Source organism: Tachyglossus aculeatus, chromosome Y2 (genome assembly GCF_015852505.1).
Source record: "Tachyglossus aculeatus isolate mTacAcu1 chromosome Y2, mTacAcu1.pri, whole genome shotgun sequence".
NCBI lineage: Eukaryota > Metazoa > Chordata > Mammalia > Monotremata > Tachyglossidae > Tachyglossus > Tachyglossus aculeatus.
Genome location: NC_052094.1, coordinates 3977701 through 3995046, shown reverse-complemented (window position 1 = coordinate 3995046; position 17346 = coordinate 3977701). Strand labels below are relative to the sequence as shown.

Here is a 17346-nt window from a genome sequence, read left to right as displayed (position 1 = left end):
GAGAATAGAAGGGGACCCAGAATGGAGCACTGAGAGCCTCCCACAGTTAGAGGGTGGGAGGAAGAGGAGGAGTCTCCAAAAAGATCTGTACCCTTTGATAGGTGACACTATCACTTGATAGTTACCCCACCTTCAGTCCTACGGCATCTATGTATATATCCTTACAATCTATTTCTCCTATCCATAATTTACTTTGGTGTCTGTGTTTGCTGTAGACTATACGCTCCTTGTTGGCAGGGTTCACATATACAAACTCTATTGCCATATACTCACCCAAGAGCTTAGTACTGTGTTCAGCACACAATATATACCATTTATTAACTCTGATCAACTCAGCTAAAAATACCTGAAGCTCTGCTGCTCATATCATGCTTACTGTCACTTTGACATTTTTGATTCATCTTTCTTCATGAGTATGTCATCGACCCTCTCCTCACCTTAGATTGTGAGCCTCTTGAGGGGATCCAAATCTTGTCCATTTATTCTTAGTGGCTTAGTGGAAATAGCACAGGCCCGGAAGTCGGAGGACCTGGATTCTAACCCTGGTTCCACAATTTACTTGCTGGATGACCTTCTGAGGCAAGTCACCTAACTTTCCAGTGCCTAAGTTCCCTCAACTGCAAAATGGAGATTCAGTACCTGTTCTCCCTCCTACTTAGCCCCAGGGGGACCTGATTATCTTGTAAATACCCCAGCCTTCAATACAGTGCTTGGCACATAGTAAGCACTTCAGAAATACCATGTTTATTTCCAAGTGTTTAGTACAGTGCTTTGCACACAGTGGGCACTTAGTAAATACCATTGTTACAATTATTCTTATTAGTATATCTTTGTCCAGAAACACTCTGGGCATATTACTCCCCTCCTCAATAATCTCCAGTGGCTACCAATTAATCTGTGCATCAGGCAGAAACTCCTCACCCTGGGCTTCAAGGCTCTCCATCACCTCGTCCCCTCCTACGTCACCTCCCTTCTCTCCTTCTACAGCCCAGCCCACACCCTCCGCTCCTCTGTCGCTAATCTCCTCACCGTACCTCGTTCTCACCTGTCCCGCCATCAACCCCTGGCCCACGTCATCCCCCGGGCCTGGAATGCCCTCCCTCTGCCCATCTGCCAAGCTAGCTCTCTTCCTCCCTTCAAGGCCCTGCTGAGAGCTCACCTCCTCCAGGAGGCCTTCCCAGACTGAGCCCCTTCCTTCCTCTCCCCCTCGTCCCCCTCTCCATCACCCCCATCTTACCTCCTTCCCTTCCCCACAGCACCTGTATCTATGTATATATGTTTGTACATATTTATTACTCTATTTATTTATTTATTTGTACATATCTATTCTATTTTTATTTTGTTAGTATGTTTGTTTGTTTTTTTTCTCTGTCTCCCCCTTTTAGACTGTGAACCCAATGTTGGGTACGGACTGTCTCTATATGTTTCCAATTTGTACTTCCCAAGCGCTTAGTACAGTGCTCTGCACATAGTAAGCGCTCAATAAATATGATTGATTGATTGATTGATTGATTGATAGTACTTCTGTGACTCTGTGTCTTGGAAATGGACCTAGGGCTGGACTGATCACTTCTGGAGATTGGGGGTAGGGTGAGATGGATGGCTAAGGTCCTCCCTGAGAGTTTCTTGATGTCCATCTCTATTCCTGTGGACATGCCTGCATGTATAATGGGTGGATGATGGACTGCAATTTCTCTGTTGCCAGAGGAGGGCCAACCAGAAGACCCTGGAATCCATCTGGCCTATGGAAGGGGTAAATTCCTCCCTGAGTTTTATTCAAGGTTGCCTCATGCACACTCTTCAAAGAAGCTTTTTATGACCAAAAACTCATATGGCTTCTGTGTGGAGATTCGGATAAAAGTATTCAGGGAACACATAGTAATGGCATTAGAATATATTTGCTAGATATAGGCTATGCATTACATATCGAGAATACATACACATATATGTATATATAATAATAATAATAATAATAATGATGGCATTTGTTAAGTGCTTACTATGTGCAAAGCACTGTTCTAAGCTCTGGGCACTGTTCTAAGCGCAGGCACTGTTCTAAGTGCTGGATATAGACATACCCACACAAACACATTCACAATGGAGCACGGCATCTGAGCAGTGGCTCTTTGTAAAGCAGACCCCAGCTGGGACTATTTGGGAGCAGGATCCAGGAATTCACAGGTGAAGCTGGGGAAAGCATTCCAGAGCCATATTTCCACTGCCAACCCATCCCCACACCCCTTACCTCCTCGGAGCAGCTGCAGAGGCATCCAATACACCATTGCACATACATGAAATACTTAAGATAAGCAGGGCAAAAGAGGAAAGAAATGAATCCTACTCCATTATGTCTCCATTTTATAGTTACCGTATGCCAAAGATGGAGGAGTTGAAAAGCTACTCCATCGCCACCTGCTTGCATTCTGCTGGGACTCAGCATGCACTTGCTCTCTATATTTACCCAGAATGCTTATGGCTTGTTCTGCATCCCGCAGAGGGCTTTCTCCATAAGCTTCCTTCAGCCACTGCTGAAACTAGAGTCACGAAAGAGACCAAAAACACATCGCATCTGACTTCGAACATCATGTTTTTTATTGGGACCCAGAGGGCCTAGCCTAGAAATATCACCCATTGTTCCAACACCAGAGAGCTTAAAAGGAAGTCACTCCCCCAGATGGCATTTTTGTGTGTACATCACCAGTGTTATTGAGTCTTGAGGGTCAAGGAGGGTGTCTGAATTGGGATTTGTACATTTCTCTGGGCTTTGGACAGTAATCCAGACAAAGTAGCCGCTCAATAAATGGAATATACATTAAGAAGACCATTCGCTCCATCAGAGCCGGGATATGATGGGCAGGGAATGCAGGCCTTACCAATGGTTAAAGGAAGAGAGAAACCATTTGAAACTGAAGAGCTGAAAGGATTTTCAGGAAGGAAAATACATTCTCCACATTTACCCTCTCTGAACATTCCAGAAAGAGTGAAGCACTACTGGCAGATGTTGAAAAAATGGCTGGGCTCAAAGGGGCTGCCCCCATGGTGAGTATGGAAAACATTCTGCTCTCACACACGATGACGAATGCGCTCCCTCGAACCATGCACCCAAGCCTCTAGGATCTATCACCCATCGATTCCACTCATGTGGATAGTCCAGTTTTCTGGAACCTCAATCCCAGAATTCCTCCAACACCTTTTCTGTCTCTAGGGTCCTCCTGACTATAAGCTCCTTTTGCGCAGGGAACATATCTACCAATTTTGTTGTACTTTCCCAAGAGTTTAGTACAATGGTTTGCACACAGTAAGCACTCAATAAATACTGTCAATTGATCACTCTGTGAAGCAGCACTTACCCTGAACTCAGCCACCAGAGGGGCAAGTCTGAGCTGAGGGTATCCCCCTTTCTGAGTCTGGGGGCTTTCCTCGGGAATTCTAGAGACAAAGGTTTGAAGGTCTCAGGGCAGATGGCTTAGGCCAGCCCCCGGTCAATTCACTTACCTGTTGAACTTCATTCTTTTCAAATTCCTGGAGCTGCTTCGGGAAGCCCACGTTGAGAGTAGCACAGGATCTTCCTGCCCAGACAGTGTGCAGTCCATCCTTCCAGCCAAAGTCATTGACAGTCATAACGTAGGCAACTACCAGTGTCACGCTCCGGGACACCCCTGCCAGGCTGCACGACCACAGAGAAGATGCCAGGAGAATAATTATGGTATTTGTTAAGCACTTACTATGTGCCAGGCACTATACTAAGCATTGGGAAGATAGAAGCAAATTGGGTTACACACAGTCCCTGTCCCATGTGGGCTTCACAGTCTCAATCCCCATTTTACAGATGAGGTAACTGAGGCCCAGAAAAGTGAAGTGACTTGCTCGAGGTCACACAGCAGACAAGTGGTGGAGCCACGATTATAACACTCAACCTTCTGACTCATAGACCCCTGCTTTATTCTCTCAGAAGCAGGAAGGCAGGAAAAGAGACTGGGCCTTGGAGTCAGAAGAGTCAACTGCTTGCAGTATGACCTTGGGCAGGTCCCTGACCTTCTCTGTGCCTCAGCTTCCTCAACTGTAAAATGGGGATTCAATACCTGTTCTCCCTCCTGCTTAGTCTTTAAGGCCCGTGTGAGACAGGAACCATGTTCAATCTCATTAACCTATATCTAATATCTACCCCAGGGATTGAGAGCATTGCTTGAAGTGTATGCTGTAAGCTCAGTATGGGCTGAGAACATGTCAGCTAATTCTGTTGCAGCATACTCTCTTAAATGCTTAATACAGTGCTTGGCACATAATAAGAACTCAATAAATGCCATTGATTGATTGATAGTAAGCACTTTACAAATATCATAATAACGATAATAGCAATAATAACAACAATAGGACACATCTGGTTCCACTTAATGGCAACAATTCTATAACATGACAATACAAATCTATCAATGAATGTCATTTGAGTGCTTACAGATTGCAGAGAACTGGGCTGAGTGCTTAGAGTTGGTGGACTTGATCACTACTCTCAAGGACCTTATGGTTTAACGGAGAACATAAATCCAGGTCTTATTTTATAGCAAAACTTATTTTTTTATTTTCCCAGAATTTCTATAAAGCTGTGATTATTAAAAATGCAAATAGCTGGACCTGAAAATTAGATATGACATTGCCACCAAATCTTAGTGCAAAAATCCTCACTGGATATTATTCTGAAACTACCCAACTGTTCGGTTTCCTCTCTTTCTTCACTCTTTCAAAAATGAGTCAAACTTTAATGAGTGGGTTTCTTCTAGAAATGCATTGTCTTACATGACATATGATCTCTGAAGAGCTAGGAATATTATTAGTATCATCAAAAACAACCAATCAAAAACAACCAATCAATCTGATGTAACAACATCACTTCACTTCTCTGGGCCTCAGTTACCTCATCTGTAAAATGGGGATTAAGGCTGTGAGCCCCACGTGGGACAACCTGATCACCCTGTATCCTCCCCAGTGCTTAGAACAGTGCTTTGTACATAGTAAGTGCTTAATAAATGCCAATTATTATTATTATTATTTACCTTTTGTGTGTTGTACATGCATAAAATGATTAGATTCTTTAGTCTGACTGTGTGCAGAGCACGGTACTAAGTGGTTGGGAGAGTAAAAAACAACAGAGGTGGTAGACACCTTCCCTGTCCACAACAAGCTTATAGGGACTTGAACCCTGGGCCCTCAGATTAAAAGTATGATGATCTAACGACTGACCTATCTGGTCTTCCACATCGAATACTCAGCTTTGGTCGCTTCCTACAGAATTTTCAATGTGATGCAATGAGCAGTGAGTGGACACAGTACAACTGGCAGCAGCGTGGCTTAGTGGATAGAGCACAGGCCTGGGAGTTAGAAGGACCTGGGTTCTAATCCTGGCTCCACCACATGTGTGCAGTGTGACCTTGGGCATGTCACAACTTCTCTGTGCCTCAGTTACCTCATCTGTAAAATGGGGATAAGAGTGTGAGTCCCTTGTGGGATTGGGATTGTGCCCAACCTGATTAACTTGTTTCTACTCCAGCACTTAGAACAGTTCTTGGCACATAGTAAGCAATTAATAAGTACCATAATTGTTATTATTAACTGGAGACATTACTAGGAAATTGTTATTTGGGCATCTGAGTATCACAAAGCTAAACAAGAAAACCAGGGGCATCCCACATTGAGACATGAAACTAAAAGTCCCCAGGAAAAAGCTGAAATTGCCTTTAAAGGCCACTGTAATTTCAGGGTTGTAACCACTTGTAATTGGCTCGCATATTGGAATGTTAGCAGGAACCTTGAAAGGACAGTTTCTGGGGTCATGAAACCGTCAGTGGCCTTAAAACCATTACAATAGGTGGAAACAAAAAGTGATTACAATCTTGGCAATTGCTAAGGCTGAATGAAAATGTCCACTACAAGAAAGGTGGTAAGGGTAAAAATAACAGATAGAGAGAAAGGCATCAGAGGTAGGAAGTCATCTTCCTGCTTACTCTCAGAACACATTACAAAAACACTTTGGGCAAAATCAAAACAGAAATTGCTAACAAGTGAAGAGTATTATTAAGCAAAAAACATACGCACCAGTGAACAAGACAGCTCTCACCTCTAAGCCGGCACACATGAATGAATTTGATGTTTTCTTTGAAGTGCCTGGTCCTGGATATGGAAGAAACAAAATGAAGAATAACCTTTCTCTACCTTACTCAGCCTGTGATTCAAAGGTATATCCAGGGAGTTCTCTTGGGAGTGCTGAAAATTCCCAAGCTGTCTGATGGTGCCTGGGGGTGGTCCAGGCTGCCGGGGCCAGCTGGGGAGGAGGCCATGTACCCCTGAAGGGATGAGACAACAAACCTAGCAGCTGAGGGAGGACCCCCCCACCACCAACCCCGGCCCCAAACTCCTTGCCCCAAACTAATTACCCAGCCCTAAACATTATCACTGCCAATCAATCAATCAATCATATTTATTGAGTGCTTACTGTGTGCAGAGCACTGTACTAGGCACTTGGGAAGTACAAGTTGAACAGACAACAACAACAAATCCAAAGTCTCCACCAACAGGTCAAAACCACCTGAATTACGGAGGGTGTCAGGTACCCTAACATTAGGGTCCCTTACTCTGGGGCCTGGGCTTCCCAATTTCCCAAAACATGACTCTTCACCCACTACCTAAAAGCACAAACCTCACCAATTCCAACTTAATAGCAGTGGTATTTGTTAAGCGCTTACTATGTGCCAAGCATTGTACCACACATGGGGTAGATACAAGATAATCATGTCAGACACAGTCCCTGATCCAAATGTGGTTCACAGTCTAAGTAGGAGGGAGGACAGGTAATTAATCCCCATTTGACAGCTGAGGAAACTGAGGCACAGAGAAGTTAAGTGACTTGCCTCATGTCACACAGTATGCAAGTGTCAGACCTGGGATTAGAAATTGGATGATAATAATAATTGTGGTATTAAGCACTTACTGTGTGCCAGGCACTGTACTAAGCATTGGAGTAGATACAGGTTGGGCTGGACACAGTCCCTGTCCTACATGGGGCTCCTAGTTCCAATCCCCATTTTACAGATGGGGTAACTGAGGCACAGAGAAGTAAAGTGACTTGCCCAAGATGACCAAAAACACAAGTGGAGGAGCAGAGATTAGAACCCATGACCTTCTGACTCCCAGGCCCAGATTCTATCCATTGTGCCATGCTGACTCCCAGGCCCTAGACAACCACCTAAGGCTCCAAGCTGTGCTGTAGTTGGGTGAAGATCAATCAGTGGTATTTATTGGGTGCTTACAGTGTGCAGAGCACTGTACTCGGTTCTTGGGAAAATACACTACAAGGACAGAAAAGTGGTCTCTCCATCCTAGTATTCTGTTCCCAAAAGTGACAACAGGATGTTCACAGGAACCGTGTCCTCTCCTCGACATCCTGCCTCTCCCTGCCTCTTCTCAGGGGCATTGTATGGCTGTTGTGTGGATAAATGATGTAGATCTTTGGTATCAAGAGCATTCTGGAAAAATAAAAACACTGTACAAAAACGGAATAACTAACCAACCAAATGTGTTGGGATGCATCATCTTAACTGTAATTTATTTTAATGTCTGTCTGCCTCTAGACTACCATTTCCTTGTGGCAGGGAACATATCTATTAACTCTGATGCATGGTATTTTCCAAGCACTTAGTCCAGTGCTCTGCAAACAATAAGCACTCAACATATATCATTGATGAATTCACGGATTGGTTGACTGCCTCTGGAAGTGCACTGGGGACAGCTCATTCATGAACTGATCCATACCCTCTTTTGCTTTAGCCATTAAGTGAGAGGTCCAGGGCAAAGGGAGAGGCAAAGACAGTTCTGTGGCTGAGAGATCAAAGTGACACAGAGCCCTTCCAGGAAACAAAGAGCAAAGACACTAGTAGTAAGTTGCCCACTGTCTCCTGAAACAGCAGTTAACAGAAGAAACTAGCTTTTTTTAAAAAATAGCATTTGTTAAGCATTTACTACTTGCGAGCACTGTACCAAGCAATGGGGTAGATCCAAGCTAAATAGGTTGGACAGAGTCCCTGTCCCTCAAGGGGCTTACAGTCTTAATTCCCATTTTACAGCTGAGGTAACTGAGGCCCAGAAGGGTTAAGTGACTTGTCCAATTACACCCAACATGGAAGTGGCAGAGCTGGAATTAGAACCCAAGTCCTTCTGACACCCAGGCCCGTAGTTTATCTACTACGCCATACTGCTTCTCTGATGGTTTGAAGGCACTGCTCTTCGCATCTTAGAGGATGCAAATAAAAACCGACATCAGGTTAAGGCTCCCACCTGCAAAATCAGAGCCTTTAAAAGCAGCGTGGCCTAATGAAAAGAGCATGGACTGGGAGTCAGAGGACCTAGGTTCTAATCCCAGCCCTGCCACATGCCTGTTGAATGACCTCAGAAAAGTCAATTTAACTTCTCTGTGCCTCAGAGAGAAGTTAAAACAGGGATTCAAAATCTGCCTTTGTTCCTTCACTGTGAGCTCCATGTGGGACAGGGATTCTGACCCACCTGATTTTTTTGTGTCTATCCCAGCACTTAGTATAGTGTTTGACACATAGCAAGCAGTTATGATTATTATTATTGTTATCATCATCATCATCATAATTATTATTTAAAGGGGTATTAAAACTATGCTCCCAGGTAAGAGCCCACAAGAGTACAGAAACACCAGTGGTCTCTAAAGTCGTCTCCTTGGACTGGGGCAGGAGCACACCTGTGAAGGTAGGTGCTCTACCCCACAACCACCTGGAAGTCAGAAGGGCCTGGGTTCTAATCCCGGAACCACCACTTGTCTGCTTTGTGAATGTGGGCAAGTCACTTCACTTCTCTGTGATTCAGTTACCTCATCTGTATAATGAGGATTAAGACTGTGAGCCTCAGGTGGTACAAGGACTGTGCCCAACCTGATTAGCTTGTACCTACCCAGCACTTAGTATAGTGCCTGACACACAGTAAGCACTTTAACAAATACCATTTTAAAAATCAGGTTTAGTTTGGCTATTTCCCATTTCAGTTATTATGATGATAAATAAAAACAATGAAAATGGTGGTACTTATTAGGCACTTACTATGTGCCCAGCACTATGCTAAAAGCTGGGGCAGATCCAACACAACCAGATTGGACAAAGTCCCTGCCCAACATGGGGTACATGGTCCAAATTTATTCGGGGGAGAGGTGAACAGGTATTTAATTCCCATTATTTAAATAAGAAATTAAGGCATTAAGATGTTAAGTGACCTGACCAAGGTCACACAGCAGGCAAGTGTCACTGATCTGCCCTTTCCTCTCCATCCAAACCACTACTCTGTTGGTTTAATCTCTCATCCTATCCCAACTGGATTACTGCATCAGCCTCCTCTCTGATCTCCCATCCTCCTGTCTTTCCCCACTTCAATCTATACTTCACGCTGCTGTCCAGATCATCTTTGTGCAGAAATTCTCTGGGCATGTTACGCCCCTCCTCAAAAACCTCCATTGACTACCAGTCAAACTACACATCAGGCAGAAACTCCTCACTCTCGGCTTCAAGGCTCTCTATCACCTCATCCCCTTCTACCTCACCTCCCTTCTCTCTTTCTACAGCCCAGTTTGCTCCTCTGCCACTAATCTCCTCACTGTGCCTCATTCTCACCTGTCCCGCCATTGACCCCCGGCCCACATCCTCCCCCTGGCCTGGAATGCCCTCCCTCCGCACATCCGCCAAGCTAGCTCTCTTCCTCTCTTCAAAGCCCTACTGAGAGCTCACCTCCTCCAGGAAGCCTTCCCAGACTGAGTCCCCTCCTTCCTCTCCCCCCTCCCCTCCCCATCCCCCTGCCTTAGCTCCTTTCCCTCCCCACAGCACCTGTATATATGTTTGTACATATTTATTACTCTATTTATTTTACTTGTACATATTTATTATTCTATTTATTTTATTTTGTTAATATGTTTTGTTTTGTTGTCTGTCTCCCCCTTCTAAACTGTGAGCCCTCTGTTGGTGAGGGACCATCTCTATATGTTGCCAACTTGTACTTCCAAGCGCTTAGTACAGTGCTCTGCACACAGTAAGCGCTCAATAAATATGACTGACAATGAATGAATGAAAGTGGTAAAGTCAGAATTAGAGCCCTGTACTCCTGCCTCCTGGTCCTGTGATCTTTCCAGAAGGTCATCTCCAAATAGTGGCCTGCTTTCCCTCATCCTCTCCATTTCTTTTCTCCTGGTTCTGTATGCCTTTGCAGTATAAAAAAGGGGGTCACTGCTATGAATCTGGGGGAAAAAGAAGTGGTAGAGAAGGAAAAAAAAGCCAGAAATGGCTCTATGAAGAAAGGAATGATGTGTTTTCATGTAAAAGCCCTGAGAATCACTACACAGTCAGATTTAGGTAGCTGAAAAGGGGAGCATAAATTATGCATGAAAAGTGGCAAATACACATGGCTTTTCTCCTACTTAGACTGGTCAGGGCACTCAGAAAAACCCCCGCCGAGAGGTAACACCCAGGCACGATGACAATGTCATATTTTCTGAAACTTGTGGGGGACAACTTCTTATATCCGCCTTTTACACCTGCATTCACCAACCCACACCACACTGAAACCCAGATCTCAAATACTATTTTTGCGTTCAATGGGGATCCAAGGCCCAGGGCTTCTAGACTCATCATGAAAAAAGAAAAGTGAGCCTATTCAACAAATCAGGAATTTGGAGACAAAAGAGATCATTTCTACCTCTGAGAGGCCAAACTCAGAATAGCCAGGACCCTTCAGGACCATTCAGTTGAAGAAGTCTTCTGAAAAGGAGTAGGGTCCAAGCTCCAGAACTAGCCAGCTTTGGGAGTGTGATCTAGAGGGAAGTGCATGGGTCCGGGAGCCATGATATCTGAGTTCTAATCCCAGCCCAGCTCTGCTTCTGACTAGCCATATGACCTCAAACAAGTCACTTAACTCCTGTGGGCCTCAGGTTCCTCAGCTATATAATAGAAATCATTCTTGCCTCTCCAGACTCTCCCTACCTCACAAGGGATTCTGTGAGGACAAAATAAAATAACTGATGTGACAGCACAATGACAAACTACTCCTTCCTTTTCCTAAGCCCAAATCCCTACAGAATCACACATTTTCACATTGCACACCTCCAACCCCTTGCTCACATTATCCCCAAGGGCTTGACACACCCTTTGCCTCCTTATTCACCAGAAACAACCTTACCATCTTCAAAACCTTCCTAAAATCCCAACCGCCCTAACAAGACTTCCTTGACTAAACAGTTGTACCTTCTCCCTGACTACAGGATAAGCTTCACTGAGGGCAAGGAACATTCCACTTTATTACTCAGTCATTTCTAAGCTTTCATTACAGTGCTGTGTACCAAATAGGAGTTCAATAAATGCTACTACTATTACTTCTGATTTTTATCAATCCAGTTGCACTTATGTATTTCTTCTTGTGTACCCTCAGCATCTGTGTACGTACACATACGTTCAATAATGCTATATATTAGACATTTCTATGCCTCTTCACTTAAGCTCTTTGTGGGCAGGGAATGGTAATAATAATTATGGTATAAATTAAGTGCTTTCTATGTGCCAAGTACTAAGTGCTGGGGAAGATACAAGATTATCAGATTAGACACGGTCTCTGTCCCAAATGGGGTTCATGGCATATAGCTCCTTGTGAGCAGAGAACATGTCTACCAACTTTATTATATTGTACTCTCCCAAATGGTTAGTACAGTTCTCTGCACACAACAAGCACTCAGTAATAATAATAATAATAATAATAATAATAATAATGGCATTTATTAAGCGCTTACTATGTGCAAAGCACTGTTCTAAGTGCTGGGGTGGTTACAAGGTGATTGGGTTGTCCCAAGTGAGGCTCACAGTCTCAATCCCCATTTTACAAATGAGGTAACTGAGGCACAGAGAAGTTAAGTGATTTGCCCAAAGTCACACAGCTGACAATTGGCAGAGCCGGGGTTTGAACCCATGACCTCTGACTCCAAAGCCCACGCTCTTCTCCACTGAGCCATGCTGCTTCTCTGCAGTAAATACAACCGATTGACTAACTGACTGTTAAATCTCCTAAGTGTTTAGTGCAATGCACTCCATTCATTCAGCCCTCAAATACAATACTACTGTACTGTCAGTTCTTCCTTCACAAGTTCACTAAAATCGGCCCTTTCCTCTCCATCCAAAGTGCCAATGCTGCAGATGCAAGCCTTTAGTCTTATCTCACTTTGACTACTGCATCAGCCTCCTTACTGACCTCCCTGCCTCCTGTCTCTCCCCACTCCAGTCCATACTTCACTTTACCACTGGATTATTTTTCTGAAACCTCAACCTGTTTCCCCACTCCTCAAGAACCTCCAGTAGTTGGCCATCCACCTCCGCATCAACTTCTTTCAGCTTTTAAAGCCCTTAATCACCTTGCCTCCTCCTAGCTTATCTCACTGATTTCCTACTACAACTCAGCACACTCACTGTGCTCTTCTAACACCAACCTACTCACTGCACCTCGATCTCATCTATCTCGCTACCGACCCTTCACCCACATCCTGCCTCTATCCTGGCACTCCCTCCTCCTTTATATCCCCAAAATCATCACTCTGCCTACCTTCAAAGGCCTATTAAAATCACATCTCCTCCACGAGGCCTTTCCCGACTAAGCCCTCATTTCCCCCCGCCCCTTCTCTCCCTTCTGCATCACCCCTGCATTTCAATCTCTACCACTTTAAGCACTTGATATTCACCCCACCCTCAGCCCCACAGCCCTTAATTTATATATCTGTGATTTATTTTCATGTCTTTCTCCGTCTTTACATAGTAAGCTCCTTTAGACAGGGAAAGTGCCTACCGACTCTAGCACTAAACTCTCCCATATGCTTAGTATAGTGCTCTGCACAGAGCAAGTGCTCAATAAATATGATTGATGGACAGAAACCATGCCAAATGCATGATAACAATATTATTATTATGTCAAACAGCTCTTCCCCAACTCAGGCTATAATAACGACCATCTGACAGCCACCTTGGTCACAGGCAGAACTAGGCACAAAAAACTTTAACATGAGAGAATGCCACAGAATCCAATCGATCAGGCCTGTTAGGCATTAGGATTGTTTGACTAATAGAGCTGATTCCTAGAAACGCCAATTCCAAGAAAGTAAGGGAGAGAAGGGAAAACACATTATTGTTTTGATGTAAATCTTAAAGTATTGAGATCCCCCGAAGGGGGATTTTCTAGGGAAGCTGGTGACCTAAAACCAAGCTCTGATCACTGTACTCCCTCCTCCCCACCAGGAAATACCCTGAACCTCAGTCATTAGCATTGCTCAATTCACATTTGAAGTGTTAAAACAAATAGCCAGAACAAGCATTGCCACAAGCAGTTTCAATGAATCCACGTTTCCCCTTTACACTGGTTTCCATCTCCTTGGCATGCAGTATGGAACAGATTGCAGCACATCAATCTGTTCAGTCCAACAGTACCCATATCATAGGCTCTGAATGGGTCAGTAGCACCACCTAATGAACAAGAGGCCTTCAGTCATGGTCTTTTTCTTTCTCTTCATGCACTGTTTTCTCTAACCCCTTCCATCTGCTTCAAATACAGAATTATTATTTTGCAGATAATTTCTGAGATTTTTTTAGAATGTGTAGAAAGGCAGTCTTTCAAACATTTTATAAGAGAAATGCTTCCTTCTGAGAAAATGCAAAAAGTCCCACCTCGCTTGGAGTTTTTAAAAACTAGTCTATAAAAAAATGAATCTGCATTGTCTAACCTGAAGTCTCTGCTACCATTAAGCCTGGGCTTAGAAAAACGTCATCTCAAATAATCTCAGAGTTCATCCAGGAAAAGTAAGTTTTGCAAAGAGGAATCCAAGATGACTAGAAATTCAGGGCAAAGTGTAATTTAACTTTTCATAAAGTCCACAATCTTATTTCTCTTATAGTTGACTACCCAGTGCCTTTTAGGTGCTTGCACCAGTGATTATTTTTTATGGCTGAACAAATCCACAGTTGAACTTTCTAGAGGAACTCTATGATGCCTAGGCTCACAACAGTGGTAGAGGAGTAATTCTTAGAGAGCTATTTTGCCTCTTGGACCAAAATGACCTAGCCAAGCTTCCAGAATTGGAGCAGTGTGCCTAGTGGAAAGAGGCTGGGCCTGGGAGTCAGAGAACCTGGGCTCTAATCCCACCTCTGTAGTCTGCCTGCTGTATGACCTTGGACAAGTCACTTAACTTCTCTGTGGCTCAGTTTCACTTTGCAAAATGGGGACTAAGACTATGAATCCCATGTGGGACATGGACTATGTCCAACCTGACTAGCTTGTGTCTACCCCGGTGACTAATACAGTGCCTGCCACATAGTAACAGCTTAATGAATACCAATTAAAAAAAAAAATCAGTCCACTGTGCCCTAAATCCAGAATTTACCAACTGTGTTACAGAGCAGTGGCACGTAAGTCAGTCATGCAGTAATAGCAGTGTCATATCATATCACATACTTAAAAAAAACACCTAGTCTTACCAGGGTTTTCCAGGCTTCGCTGTTGCATCCATTTTAAGGGAATAAAATAGGAAACCAGTAGTGACTGCCATCCCCTTTGTCGCTGAACTAGAAATAGTGGCTGTTACACCTGATGTCCTGTTTCCATTCCCTACTAAACATCTTTGCTTTTCTTCCTCGCCATCTCCTGCTCTTTCCCTCACCTTCACAAGCAACTCTTTGGCAGCTACTTCGGGCATCAGTCCTGCTCCTAGCTTTCAGATCCCAGCTCGCCTACACAAAATCTGGACCTGCATTCAGGTTAACACACTGTGATGGGAGGTGAATTTCCAAGTTGTACTTTCGACATCATGCAAGTCATGACAGTCACCACTGATATTGATTGCCTACTGTGTGTAGAGCACTGAACTAGGCATTTGACTGTTAGCTTGTTTGTTATAATTTGTCTGTTATATTGTTGTAATGTACACTCCTAAGCGCTAAGTACAGTGCCCTGTAAACCATAAGTGCTCAATAGGTAAGATCCATTTAATGACTGACTGGGAGAGTACTATATCAGTTAAAGGCATGGTCTCTGCCCTTGAGGAGTTTACAATCTCATGGGACGGTACGGCAGACAGAGTAAACAATAACTAGATCATAAGCTCCTTGTGGGCAGGGAGCAGGTTAACCAATTCTGGGATACTCTCCCAAGCATTTAGGACAGTTCTGTCAGTTCTGTCAGAGAAGCAGCGTGGCTCAGTGGAAAGAGCACAGAGGGAGTCAGAGGTCATGGGTTTGAATCCCACCTCCCCCACATGTCTGCTGTGTGACCTTGGGCAAGTCACTTCACTTCTCTGTGCCTCAGTTTCCTCATCTGTAAAATGGGGATTAAGACTGTGAGCCCCACATCGGACAACCTCATCTCGTGTTCCCCCCAGCGCTTAGAACAGTGCTTTGCACAGAGTAATTGCTTAACAAATACCAACATTATTATTATAATTCTCCGAACACAGTAACCATTCAATAAATACCACTGATTGGCTGACTGATTGCTTCGTTGCTTTAGTGGGAGCAGGAGGAAGAGTAGAAATGGCAAAATATGGAGAGATGAATAAGATGAAAGATGAATAGAGAGAGCAGCTCCAAGCTCAGGCTTGGGAATCAAAAAGACCTAGGTTCTAATCCCAGCTCTGCCATTGCCTCCAATGGGACCTTGGGCAATTCACTTAACTTCTCTGTGTCTCAGTAATCTCGTCTGCAAAATAGGTATTAAGACTGTGTTCAACCTCATATTTTTTAGTCCACCCTAGCTTTTAGTACAGTGCCTGGCACATAGTAAGCACTTAACAAATACTATGATTTGCATTATTCTTATTATTATGAAGTAGAAAGCACACATCCCTATCTACATAAATGTGAAGATTGGCAAAAAGGATAACAACATCAGTGGAGGTGGAGATGACAGAGAAATTCTCCTAGAGGATATGGCTTTTCAGGGTTAGGACTTGGAGGTGAAGTACTATGGCTCAACAGATTTGAAGGGGTAGGGAGCTGGAAGAGGGGAAAGACTATGTGGTTACTTGTCCTTTAACACTGCCCACCTAACCCAGCTACAAGAGGAAACACATAGGAGACAGAAATGTCAAGGAACCTCAGTAGGCAGATGGAGGGATAGGTGGTTGCCACTGAATAGCAAAGATAATTGAGTCACCATGTTCCAAGCCGGGGGCGTGCTGAAGAAAGGGGAACAGTTCTGGCTCCTGGAAAGAGGAAGAAAGGTGAGTTCTCTGGGAACTGGTTGGAATCAGAGCAGCATTGGGTCACCAACACAGTAGAAGCCTGGCTTATTTGTTCAATCATTCATTTATTCATTCATTGGTATTTACTGAGTACTTACTGTGTGCACAGCACTGTACTAAGCATTTGGGAGAGTACCAAATAACAATAAACAGACTCATTCCCTGCCCACAATGAGCTTACAGTCTAGAAGGGGAGACAGACATTAATATAAAATCTGGTGCTTGCTACAGTGGATAAATCCTTTAATGTTTCTTGACTGGTGAGTCCCAAACAATCAAACATATGTATTGAGCGCTTACTGTGTGCAGAGCACTATACTAAGCACATGGAGAGGACAATATAACATAGTTGGCAGACATAATGGAGACTCAGAGTCTCCATCCCCTAAAACAGACATCACTGCTCAATGTTAAAATCCAATCTCCAGATCCCGCTCCAAGGCAAACAAACCAAAACGATTTCCTAAATATTGCTTTATTTCCACTTCAGAAAGTCTCAGTCAGTCAACCAGTGGTGCTTATTGAGTGCTTATGGTGTGCAGGGTACTTATAGTAGCATAGGGTTGATAGACACGATCCCTGCTCAGAAGTCTAACATATTATTACCACTGTTTAATGAAACCATGGAACAAAACTTCTTGACCTCTTCAAAAACAACTTTCTCGGATTTCAAGGGGAAAAAAATCATTCTTTTATTCATACTTTCCCCACATTACATGTGCATCATGGATAAATACCATATTTTAGGACATATGCATGAACACTGACAAATAATACAAGCCCCCACATTAGAAAATGCAGAGAAAACATTCCTCAACTCTACATCAGCCCTTCTATGCAGCACAACATCATTTACTAGATTCTCCTGTGACCAAATGTACCAGGGCAGAGTGTAAAAATGAATTCTGTAGCCCTGAATGCAATGCACCACATTTGGGGTAACTGTTATTATGAGAACCTGAACTTCTACATTTCCTGATTCATTCATTCAATCAAATTTATTGAGCGCTTACTGTGTGCAGAGCACTGTA

General features: G+C 43.7%; 1 protein-coding gene across 1 annotated transcript; it reads right to left on the bottom strand.

Annotated features, from left to right (window-relative positions):
* Positions 1 to 2345: 2345 nt before the first annotated feature.
* DUSP22 (dual specificity phosphatase 22) lies at positions 2346 to 14773 on the bottom strand. Its single transcript, XM_038768084.1, has 4 exons — positions 14556 to 14773; positions 6091 to 6165; positions 3496 to 3667; positions 2346 to 2534 (listed from the first exon to the last, which is right to left on the bottom strand). Exons 1-4 carry the CDS (start codon positions 14771 to 14773, stop codon positions 2346 to 2348), a joined length of 654 nt encoding a protein of 217 aa, XP_038624012.1.
* Positions 14774 to 17346: the final 2573 nt, after the last annotated feature.